This window comes from Dunckerocampus dactyliophorus, chromosome 5, assembly GCF_027744805.1.
Source record: "Dunckerocampus dactyliophorus isolate RoL2022-P2 chromosome 5, RoL_Ddac_1.1, whole genome shotgun sequence".
In the NCBI taxonomy this organism is placed as follows: domain Eukaryota; kingdom Metazoa; phylum Chordata; class Actinopteri; order Syngnathiformes; family Syngnathidae; genus Dunckerocampus; species Dunckerocampus dactyliophorus.
This window is the reverse complement of record NC_072823.1, coordinates 24,284,803-24,297,099: the sequence shown is the minus strand read 5'-3', so window position 1 is coordinate 24,297,099 and position 12,297 is coordinate 24,284,803. Positions and strand designations below refer to the sequence as shown.

The 12,297-nt window shown below is 41.1% G+C and overlaps 1 protein-coding gene across 3 annotated transcripts in view; it reads right to left on the bottom strand.

Annotated features, from left to right (window-relative positions):
- The window catches only part of LOC129181064 (ethanolamine kinase 2-like), a 46,273-nt gene extending 37,838 nt beyond the window's left edge, over positions 1-8,435 (bottom strand). For all 3 annotated transcript variants that reach the window (XM_054775723.1, XM_054775724.1, XM_054775725.1), the window contains exons 1-3: positions 8,154-8,435; positions 4,156-4,409; positions 1,909-2,061 (exon numbers count right to left, since the gene is read on the bottom strand). In XM_054775723.1, coding sequence (XP_054631698.1) covers positions 1,909-2,061; positions 4,156-4,409; positions 8,154-8,279 — 533 coding nt within the window. In that variant the 5' untranslated portion in view covers positions 8,280-8,435. The remainder of the gene's footprint in view (positions 1-1,908; positions 2,062-4,155; positions 4,410-8,153) is intronic.
- Between the last annotated feature and the right edge of the window lie 3,862 nt (positions 8,436-12,297).

The window sequence follows — 12,297 nt, the reverse complement described above, 5'->3', positions numbered from 1 at the left end:
TGTTTGTCTTGTCTATATGTGCCCTGCCATTGACTGGCGACCAGTCCAGGGTGTACCCCGCCTTTTGCCCGAGGTCAGCTGGGCTCCAGCATGCCCCCGCGACCCTGAGGAGGAGAAGCGATATAGAAAATGGATGGATGGATTAAATGATTAAATGATTTTGGTTATGATCAAGAAAACCATGGAAGTTGCTAGATATCAGTTCTTAAATTGAACTCTTATGAGCTATATTTGTTATCATCATTATATTTGTCCAAACAAATGTACTTGAGTTGTACCAGGCATTACAATTGATCAATAAACTGAAGAAACAAGGGTGGTCTAATCATTCTTTCCATGACTGTATATTGATCTACAATGGATTGCTTTTAGCGTCTTTCGTTTTTCTATATATAGAAAAAGTTTGGCATAGAAGAAGCTTCTTCTCCCCCCCAAAAAAGACATTTCTTCAAATGTCATGTTCAAGCTAATGTAAACAAGGTTTGAACGTTGGAGCGATAAGAACAAGATGGACTGAAGTCTTCAGTGGAGCCTCTGTTTCTTTGCAGCGCCTGCACGGCCCTACGACCCCTGTCAGGGATAGCGCAAAGCCAGTACTGTGGAAGCCCCGCCTCCCCCCTGTGCCTCCTACCTCTGGCCAATGACAGCTCGGTGCAAGCGCGCAAGAAAACAATGGGAGGAAGATAAAGACTAAGGAGAACTTTGCTTGCTTCCATCAGGAAAACACTGACCACTGACGGCCTCGCAGCTCACGATGACTTTCATGTGCAGTGTATGATGGGAAAAATTGAATACAAAGAAAAAGCAGACTTGAAGCTCAGAACGAAACATTGATTAAAAACTTCTGACATACTGTATGAGTAAGGCTGGGCATTGAGTCTTGAGCAGTGATGGGAACCGGGACTGAAGTTCCGATTCTCCTGGGATCGTTCAAATTACTTATTTTGGTTCGTAGTTCCGATGCCCTGTCCGACCGACCGGAAAAAATAGCCACAAACACCAACGAAGAAGAAGCTGTCAAGCACCATAAGTGGCTACAATGGTTGGCTTAAGTTCATTAAAAAAAGAACAGTGCAATGCAGCATTTGCAACACAATGTTATCATGAAAAAGAGGGTGCACGACCTAAAGGGTTAAAGGGTTAAACACCTCCAGACTGCCATGTCTTTGATGCACTATCCTCTTAGCCAGTGGTTCCCAAACTTTTTACAGTCGCGTACCTCTTCAGACATTTGATCTGAAGCCATGAACCCACTACTCCTGCACACTTGAAAAACAAACATTTCTATTTTATTGTACTTCCGGGTCCAAAATGTGCATTTTTGCATGTCACAATGAGCACTGATAAATAAATAAGTAGTCGGCCTACATATCTTTTATTCCTGTTTGATGTTGGCATCCTTCCATTTGAATGGGTTCAATTTGAACTTCACTTTTTGTGTCCACTCAGGATGGCTGTGGTTTAAGTCTGCATATTATTTTAATACCAAATTGAAGGGGAAAGTTTAACAATCATGATAAAGCAGTATCCCAAGTATAGAGTTTTTGCAGGTTGATGTTGTTTTGTTTCATTATGTTTCGCCAAGCGTTAATTCCCACATTGTTTGGCGGTCCTTGAATGCACCATACTTGTGTGCTATGAGACAAAGTGAAAATTAGGTATAACTCTCTCTGATGCTGCCACAAACAGACTTATATTTTTCCCGTTCTTCTTCCACATAATCATTTTTTTCCTTTCTACATTTTCACCAACTGAGGGTGAATGGAAAAAACAGCCTATTTTTGGGATAGAAAAAGCACAAATGGGGAGGTTTTTCCTCAAATCTATGAAGGGATGCATGTCAAAGATGACAGGATGAATCCTTCAATAAAAAAGGCAGCGCGGTAGCGTGATTTGTTGGAGCGGTACCTCTTTGTGCACGGCGTCTGCACGGGGCTGTGGTGGCCGCCGTTCTTCAGAAGCGTGAGAAAGTGGGACACTTTGGTCCACAGGAAAGGCTCTGGGGGGCGAGCGCATTTAGTCTGGATGGAGTGGATTCTCCCCATCTCTGCCGCGATCAATCTGTAGGGAGAAGACGTTTCCAGCATTTTAGTGCACAACGTGACGTTATCAGAGCAGAAGCACGACTCCCTCCATTTGCTTATCTTCTTCTTGCTTTGTGACAAAATGCAACTCCTTTGCATTGCTGGCCTTTTAGAACCTCTGAGTGCTCACCCTGGTGAGGGTCACACAACCTTTTCTGGATATTCTCAACCTTCAACGCAGCCTAGCATGACCCAGCACAAAATGATCTTTTCAGTGGAAACGCTAACGTCCCTGAGATACACTCAATAAAAATATAAACGCAACACTTTTGTGTTGATGCTGATGAGACAGCATGACTATTGCACACGTGTGCCTTAGGGTGGCCACAGTAAAAGGCCACTCCAAAATGTGCAGTTTAACTGTACTGAGGATGGTCCGGGGAAGGTCAGAAAACCAGGCAGTATCTGGTGTGATCACCATTTGCCACAAATACCGTGTACACCAAATCAAGAGCATCCCAAACATGCTCATTGGGTGACATGTCGGTTGAGTATGCTGGTCATATTGGGATGTTTTCTGCTTCAAGGAATTGTGTACAGATCCTTGCAAAATGGGGCCGCGCATTATCATGCTGCAACATGAGATGATGCTTGCGGATGAATGACACAACAACACAACCTCAGGCTCTCACAGGCACGGTAGCTCAATGCATTCCAAATTCAATTCAATTCAGTTCAATTTTATTTATATACTGTAGCATGAAAATCACAACAAAACTTATCTCGAGCCACACAGTAGGTCCATCTATGATCATGCTCCTCATAAATGAAAAGAGAAACCAACTTAACCTCAAATGTGCAAGCACTTGGCGGCTGAGGCAAGGAAAAACTACAAAAATGCCATCAATACAGTAAGATGCACCTGTTTTTGTTAAGTGTGGCAGTGGCAGTGCATTTGGTACCTGGGATTTCAGTGGGGGCCCAAGCCAGCTCTTAATACCACCACTATTGCACCACAATTATACAAACCATCAATAATACACAAAAACGCAATATAAAAATGTGTGGCATTACAGAATGGATGAATACCATTATTACTAAAGCAAAGAATCCCAGTGAACCCTTTATCTTCCAATGCATCATTTATAAACAACACTTACATATAAACTTATATATAAACATAAACCCTCTTATTTGTTCATATAACACAGAACGATGAACAACACCGTGTCTGTCTCCTTTCGTCATGTCAGAGAAGGATTATTTAAACATCATGCTGTTCATGTGATGATGCATTCAAGCGCACCCGTAACTTAGAGTGTTTCAGTCATCAACCAACCAGAGGATGGAAAAACGGTCACGTGATTGTACCCCTGCTAGCTAGCCTTGTGAGGCGAATCTAAAATCTGATTGCTTAAAGAAACAGCCCCATTGTTAATAGTGTTAAACTGACATGGGCCAGCACTCCTGATTCTGAAGGCCCTGGGCAGATTACATTGACATGGCAACGCATAGAAGTTGAAATCTGACTGGACAAAAAAAAATCTAGCTTACAAATACAGTACACATACTGGAAGCAGTGCAGCCAAGAGACACGCTAAAGAATGAAGATAATAGACTGTTCGGAGTAAATTTCATGGAACAAATGCTAAAATTTAAGTTGTAAATACTGTAGGTCAGAGGTCTCAAACTCAGTTTAGCCGGGGGCCACTGGAGGTAGAGTCTGGGTGAGGCTGGGCCTCATCAAGTATTGGGCGTAAGGCTCACCATAATGATAACATCTATAACGATATCGGGTATGCTGCAGGAAACACGTCTAATTTTGGTTATTATCAAGAAAACCATGGAAGTTGCTAGATATCAGCTCTTAAATTAGAGTTTAATTTAAGAGCTGATATCTAGCAACCTTGTGAGCATCATTGGCTTAATTTAGACCTTGCGTGCCACATTTACAGTAGTCTTTCCTGTCAAGTCGAGGGCCGCAAAATGTGACTTGGCGGGCCACAAATGGCCCGCAGGCCGCAAGTTTGAGACCCCTGCTGTAGGTCAATGCTTCTGACAGTGTTTAGGCAAGCAGAAAAGGCTTTGCTGGCCCTGATGGCACACCACTGGGTTGTGGTAATGCACAGACCTGTAGATGGAGGGCTGGTAGAGCAGAGGGTCCTCCAGCACGGTTCCTTCAACAAACTGGTAGCAGAGTCCGTTCTGGAAGCTACAGTAGATCTCAGGACCGCAGCCATGGGTGTGGAACACCTGGAACATCTCCACTTCTCGCTGGCGGTCCACAAAGAGCTCCGTCTTCCTGCCGTACAGACGCACCAGAACAGTGTCGGACTGGTCCACGTAACAGCCCAGGAGACGGTTGGTGAGGCCCTCAGTGAAGGTCTAGCATTAAGGAACAAACGCAGAAAGATGACTCAAGAAATGAGGAACTACTACAACATGAGGGTACGTGGATGAGTGTTCTAGTCATGAAGTGTACAGTGTACTCAGCACTAACTGACACACTGTTTGCCCTTTCTACGCTCTCACCTCATTGTCATTCTAAGCCATCGTTCCTGAGGCGACAACAGACACATCCCATTTGGTTGGAGAGTGGAGTGACATACCCACCTTGACATCTGATCAACAATTTATACACAGTGTGTGTGTGTGTGTGTGCGCACGTGTGGGACACACAGCAAGAGAAGTGAGGCAGAACAGGGCTGTGTCTCAAATGAAATACTTCCGTCAGTCCACTTTAATAAGTATACTGCATACACTGTGTACTTATTTCCTGAGTGTCCAATGTGACAGTGCAGTGCTGTCATAAATCTATTATTGTTGCTGCGCACTGACAAACACAACATTCTCCACAGTATGATTCTTCTTCTTCTCTTCTTTTTAATGGTGCCACTCGAAGGAGCATTATCGCCAACATTTTGATCCGACAATAAGAAAAAATCCCCTCATCTCAACTGTACAATAATTAAAAATTAATTTCTTACGACTTTCTCTCCTTGGATTGTACCCCTGGCTTCAAATGTTTATGTTCAGTAGTCCCTCCCTTTCCGCTACATAGCCAAGATGGCGATTACTGAGGGTGGTACAGTAAGTGTCCAGCACTGCACATTCACCATTATGCGCATTTTGAGTGCAGCATCCGGGCGCTGACAGTAAACTGCATTTTGCCGTACTTCAGTGTGAACGTACTTATGCACTCGAAGAGTGTAAGTACGGAAGTGTGCAACACAAGCTGTGTATCAAATGCAATATTCCCATCAGTACACTAAAATAAGTGTACTTTGTACAATGCATACTAAGTTCTTGTGTGCGCAAATTTTGACTGCACTTACCGCAAATGGCGATGGCAACATTTCCCGTTTCTTCTTCTTCTCTCTTTTTCAATTGTGAATTGCAACCACTCTAGTAAGTCCATCCCTTTCCATTACATAGCCAATATGGTGACTCTTGAGAGTAGTAAGTGTCTAGCGTTGCACACTCCCCGTTTTGAGCGTTTTCAGTACAACATCCAGGTACTGAATTTGCCATACTTCTCAGTGTCAATGCACTTATGCACTCAAAAGACTAAGTATAAGTACGGAATTGAGACATAACCCAGGTGTTGAGGGGAAAACCCCTGCCTTAAATATAGACGGACACAATACATCATTAAAGGAGCTGACCGGCAACATGACCTCTCTTTGTGTGCCGTTGAGGACCTTCTGCTGATGGAGAGGTCATGCAGCCGATGTGATGTCACCTCACAAACATCAACTCCATTTCTTACCAAGATTGGTCCTCCTGTTTGAACATGAGAACACGCAATGAGCTTCCCATGCTACACCAGCATATTTTGACCCTGCGCCTAGCTCTTGTCTTTATTATTAATGATACTGTTGAGAGTACTTCTTTGTAGCTTGTACAAGTAGTATATGCTCACACAGAATAGTCATGTGTCAGCGAGTCCCCTCAACACAATACCGACTTCTCTCCATGAGGGGAATTAGCTTGCCATTTGTTGCCACTCCGTTGTCTGAAACAGTGGTTCTCAACTGTTTTTTGCTGCGGGACCCACCATCAACCCTTAAAAACAAGTGGCGACCCAAATTGCGGACATTTTGTTAGCTCAAATTTATGTAAATGTTTAACGTATTTGCTAGCAGAGCAGACACAGGTCCTCAACAGGTTCTCAACAAAGACTCCAGTTCAGTTCCATTTCAGAGCCTTTACTTTGAAGCACTGTAAAACTAAACATTCAGAACTCAAGAATGTCAATTACATAACAATGAAAACCATTTGTCTGTGACATTCAGCAGAAGCAAAATGCATTAAAAAAAATGCGCTAGCTCAATGCTAATTTACAGTGGAAATGTCGCGTACCCACTCGCAATTAGCAATAGAGATTTTACATGGCAATTTCAAAAACCTTCAAATATGACAATTAAATAGACAATTAAGATGTACATTTCACATTAGATTAACAGCTGATATATAACAAGCATAGGAACAACAAGCGACAGGACACAGTCAACATCTTAATGGCGGTAGTCTACTAATAACGTTGTTGGTCTTCTTCTATGGCAGTGGGTTTCAAATACTGCAGAGCGTTGTTAAGTTTGAATGGATGACAAACTTCCCCTTCAGAATAAAATTATTTTCAGATTTTGACTGAAAACAGGTTCCTCCAGTTGAGATGGTGAAAACATGGAACAGTGGTGGCCGGCCACCCAAAGTTAGCCCAAGAGCGCAGCAATGACTCATCCAAGATTTGCAGGAAGTGAATAACATGTACTGTACTAGATGTGGAATGGAAGGGGGGTAGGATTAAATAAGCTTTGCTTCTTCCTACTCCTTTTGGACATGTGGAACTGTGAAAGAATGATTCATGAGATGTATTCCATTGTAACCTTCATGTTCAAATCAATTAAACCAAACCAAATCAAACCAAGATTTCATAAAAGACCCAACAACAGCATCCAAAGAGCTGCAGGACTCACAGTTAAGGTCAGTGTTCATGACTCCACCATAAGAAAGATACTGGGCAAAAACGGTTCCAAGAAGAAAACCACTGCTGAACAAAAAGAAAATTAAAGTTCGTCTCACTTTTGCCAGAAAACATGATGATGATCCTCAAGACCTTTGGAAAATAATCTGTGGTCTGATGAGACAAATGCTGAACTTTTTAGAAGGTGTGTGTCCCATTATGTCTGGCGTAAAAGTAACGCTGCATTTCAGAAAAAGAACATCATACTAACAGTAAAATTTGGTGGTGGTAGTGTGATGGTCTGGGGCTGTTTTGCTGCCTCAGGACCTGGAAGACTTGTTGTGATAAATGAAACCAAAAAATCCTGTCTACCAAAAAATCCTAAAGGAGAATGTCTGGCCATCTGTTTGTGACCTCAAGCTGAAACAAAATTGGGTTCTGCAGCAGGACAATGATCCAAAACACACCAGCAAGTCCACTTCCTACTGAGATGTGGTATGACCTTAAAAAAGCAGTTGCTGCTTGAAAAGCCTCCAATGTGGCTGAATTACAACAATTTTGCAAAGATGAGTGGGCCAAAATTCCTCCACAGCGCTGTAAGACACTCATTGCAAGTTATTGTAAATACTTGATTGCAGTTGTTTCTGATAAGGGTGGCCCAACCAGTTATTAGGTTTAGGGGGCAATCACTTTTTCACACAGAGCCATGTAGGTTTGGATTTCTTTTCTTCCTTAATAATAAAAAAAAATTTCATTTAAAAACTGCATTTTGTGTTCAGTTGTGTTGTCATTGACCAATATTTAAGTGTGACAAACATGCAAAAAATAAAAATTCAAGAAATCAACACTTTCACACCACTGCACTGTATGTATACATAATATAAAAGATATTACATATAATTTATTTATAAATAAAATATAACAAAAGTGACAAAAAATGTGTAAACAAAAAAATCAATAAAAATAAAAAATGACTGAAATAAAGGTGGGCTATGACTTAATGACCATTGTAAAATGTGGGACCCCGGTTGAGACCATTTGAGAACCCCTGACCTAGATGATTCTGTGATCACTGACCAATATCTTACCAATTTTAAGTCACAGTCAGTCAAATGTTGAGGGAAAGAAGTTACCTAATAATGTTGAGGCTCATGATGACTGACCTTCATGTGGATGTCTTGAGACCTCCAGTGAGGTCTGACAGTTCTGAGGAGGTCCAGGACGCCTCTGTCAGGTTCGTTCTCATCTATGTTGATGTCGATGTGGAGAAGCTGATTGCTCCTATTCATCTTGACCTCATCTGATCAAACTCCCTCAGAAGCAAAAGAGCTGACAGTGGTCCACGTTTTTGTATCATCTAAACCTGGACCGATACCATCACAATGAACTGATTCCTTCTTTTGTTTCTAAATGCACGAGTGCAGGTTGTTGTGTCCAGTCAAAGAGTGATGTTGGCAGAGGCCAATGTTCCTGAGGATCATCAAGAGTTTACTCATTAACTTCCACTGGACAGTCTCTTTTCCAAACAACTGTTGTACCACTGCAAGAATAAAGTTGGAATATCATGAGGTAAAAGCTGGAATATTAACAGAATCAAGTTTAGAAGAAATCTGCTTCAGTCCTCCAAAAAAGACAGTACTCCTAATCACAACTCATTATAGGGAAAACAGACACCTGTCACAGAAACAGTCTCTTCCATTGAAACCTCTCCACTACCTTGGGCAAGACCAAAGAGCTGTCAAAAGACCTCAGGGCAAGATAGTAGACCTGCACAAGACTGGAGTGGACTACAACACCATCAACATAAAATAATTCATCAATGGAATATGCCTGTAATACCTTGTGCCATCAATGGAAGAATTACAAGATAAGTCAACCGTCATCGCTTTGGCCCGACAAGCAAGATTTCACCTGGTGGAGTAAGAATGATTGTGAGAATGGTGAGGGAGAATTGCAAGGGAGGAAATGGTTAAAGATGCCAAGGGAGTTGGGAGCACATTCAGCATGAAAAGCATTAGTAAGACACTTTGTACAGACACGCTGTAATGGATTGAGAACTCCTGCAGCGCCCGCAAGGTCCCCCGCTCAAGAAGACACATGTGAAGATCCATCTGAATGCTTGACAATCAACACCTGAATGACTTAGACAAGGCTTGGGATAACGTGATGTGGTCACGTAACACCAAAATTGAGCTTTTTGGTATCAAATGGACTACATGAGTTGTGAGCCCAACAACACCAACTCTATGGTCAAACATGAAGGTGGTTGTGCTTTGTGGTGGTTTCTCGGACCAAAGTCCCTCCTGGGATGTGTGCAACCCTGGTGACCAACTACTAGAAATGCCTGACTTCTGTGCTTGCCATCAAGGGTTTCCCCAGTCAGTCGTGGTTTACATACTGATGAAATACTTATTTCACTCAAATACAAATTAATTTATAACCTTTATGTTGTTATTTTCTTCTGGGTTGTAATAACAAATGTACCATAAAAATTCTAGACTGTTCATAAATTTGTAAGGTGGTCAACTTACAAAAGCAAGGGATCAAGAAATGTTCCCTGACGTGTGATTAAAGACATTAAAGTCAAACAAAAGTCGTCACTGATCTTCTTTCTAGTCAAAGAAAGTGTTTATTAAAAAGTATTCCTTTTGGCACGTGTGCACCCAACACACACTTGACCTGTTGACTGGAGGCTGATGTCTGAGTAAACAAAGTGAGTGGAATAAACACTTCTTTCAGCGAGTGTGTTTTTTAAGGGCAGGGGGTGCTTTTAAATAATTTAGACATGGAGCCAATGTTTACCACTTTGCACGCTTAACAGTAATCGCTGGAACGTCTCGAGCCAAATAGTTAACGAGCTTTTAGACGCAGAAACTCGCCATCAAAGAGTGTCTTCATCATCAAAGATGCTGCACGCTGAGAGTGATGAGCCTATTAAAAATGTAAGGGTCAGAGACAAGACGCAGCAACATTGACATTATTACCTGCTGTCAACCATGTACACATGAACTTAAGGCCATTGATCCTTGGCAGCTATTAATCATTTATGAAGGAAGTGTGTGTGTGTGTGTGTGTGTGTGTGTGTCTTTGAAAGCAACATCACTGTCATCTTACACTCACTTGATTAGGGAATATGACTAACCACTGAGGCTGCAGATGTTGAAGTAAATATTTTCTTGCTAATAGATGTCCATGTTTCCTCAGCATCTCCTCCTCATGTGGACTATCTTACCAAACACCACCTCTACAGTAGTTTTTCAATCTGTATAATTCATCAGACGATACAATTCTCGTCTATTAGGATAGATAACAAAATATTCTTTGTCTATTCTTTTAGGATATATAACAAATTAATATCATTCTACCCTATTAGGATGTATAACAATATTTATAGTCAATAATAATAATTATAGTCTGTTAGAATGTATGAAAAAAAGGCAAAATAATCAAATTCTATTCTGTTAATTATATTGTATTAGGTTGTTTGACATTGTAATGTAATACTATTCTATTAGGATGTATGATAAAAATGATATAATTACATTCTGTTAGGTTGTGTGACGAAATAATATAATTATATTCTATGAGGGTGTATGATAAAATAATATAATTAAATTCTGTTAGGTTGTGTGAGAAAATAGTATATTCTATTAGTGTGTATGATAAAAATAATCTCATGATACTCTATTAGTATGTATGATAAAATAATATAATTACATTCTATTGAGATGTTTGGTAAAACAATATAAAATAAACAATATTCTATTAGAGGAGTCAAGTGTCTTTAAGTGTACTTCTAATCCACTTTGTGTTGTTTCTGTGAATTGGCCCTGTTTATAATTTCGCTGACTGTATTAGTTAGGAGTTTCATACTCTTCAAATTACTTATACAGATGTTTGTGCCACATAGAAATGTGCAACTTTCCAAATTATATTATTTCGTTGGATTCTTATTTGTGTATTTATTAAGACTAACCTGTCTTACGTGACAGAATATGGTATTTTATTTGACTATTGGTCATAATTTGGTGAAATTTGGTGGTTTTTGGTGAAACAAAATGTTTAAAATAAATGTGGTTCTATTTCTGTAAGATTTTCCAGGTTTTCTCCAGGTACTCCGGTTTCCTCCCACATTCCAAAAACATGCATGTTAGGTTAATTGGAGTCTCTAAATTGTCCATAGGTATGAATGTGAGTGTGAATGGTTGTTTGTCTACATGTGCCCTGTGATTGGCCGGCGACCAGTCCAGGGTGTACCCCGCCTCTCGCCCGAAGTCAGCTGGGATAGGCTCCAGCAAACCCCCGCAACCCTAATGAGGATAAGTGGCATAGAAGATGGATGGATGGATGGACATTGCACACTGCAGTATTTGCCTTATTTTGCACCAACAGTATTTCTTGGTGAAACGCATACAGTGGACTCACAGTAAAAGAAGCACAGTGGGCTCATTCATTACACGAGGCGTGACCTGACATTAGTTTGAAGAAAGAGTTGCTGCCTATATTAGTAATGGCTGATATCAGTATAACGGATATCCGTAAAACATATGTATCTAAAATATATATTTCTATTTATCCAACCATCCACTTCATGAACTGCCTTAACAGCTTCAAATGAACGTGTCCTTCGGCTGAGACATTTTCCGACACACAAAGACAGAGATGGACCCGTCTTTGACAAGCGTGTGAAAAGAGAAAATTCCTTTTATGACGAGGCAAACAATTGTTAGTGTCCTTTGTCCTCTCTGGAGAGAAAGGGTAGAGCGGGAGCTATGCAGATATTTAACCTTTTTATATAGTCTTACAATTGAGGCTCTCAAGGCCTTTCATTTGCCTAGTTCCTGCAGGAAAAGAAAAAACTGAAAAAAAAATCCCGGCGCTCGGACTCATTTCATGTGTCGCTGCAGTATATTTATATTTCAACTCCAATCAAAGCTAGCCAATATGTCCTGCCTCTGTATTTTCCCTTGTGAGGCCTGCCCCCCCACCCCACTGTAATTTCCACCAACATTTTGTGTGCAAATGCAGTAATAGACACATTTATCACATCAAAAAGGATTCAATTTTCTTTTCAATCATGCCGTATGAATAGCACCACATCCTCGCCGTCCAACAATGAGGGGCCATTACCACCCGCCAAAGATGGCTTTGCCTTCTCGGCACTCCGGAGGAGAAACTGTGTCAAGCTGTTGATGGAGACAAATGGGGACGCCTTTCACACAGGTTAGCGTCCAATTTTATTGTCAGGCAAATGTCATCTTTGTTTGGTAATCGCAGAGACGCCGGCCGTCTTGAAGTACTTTTAAT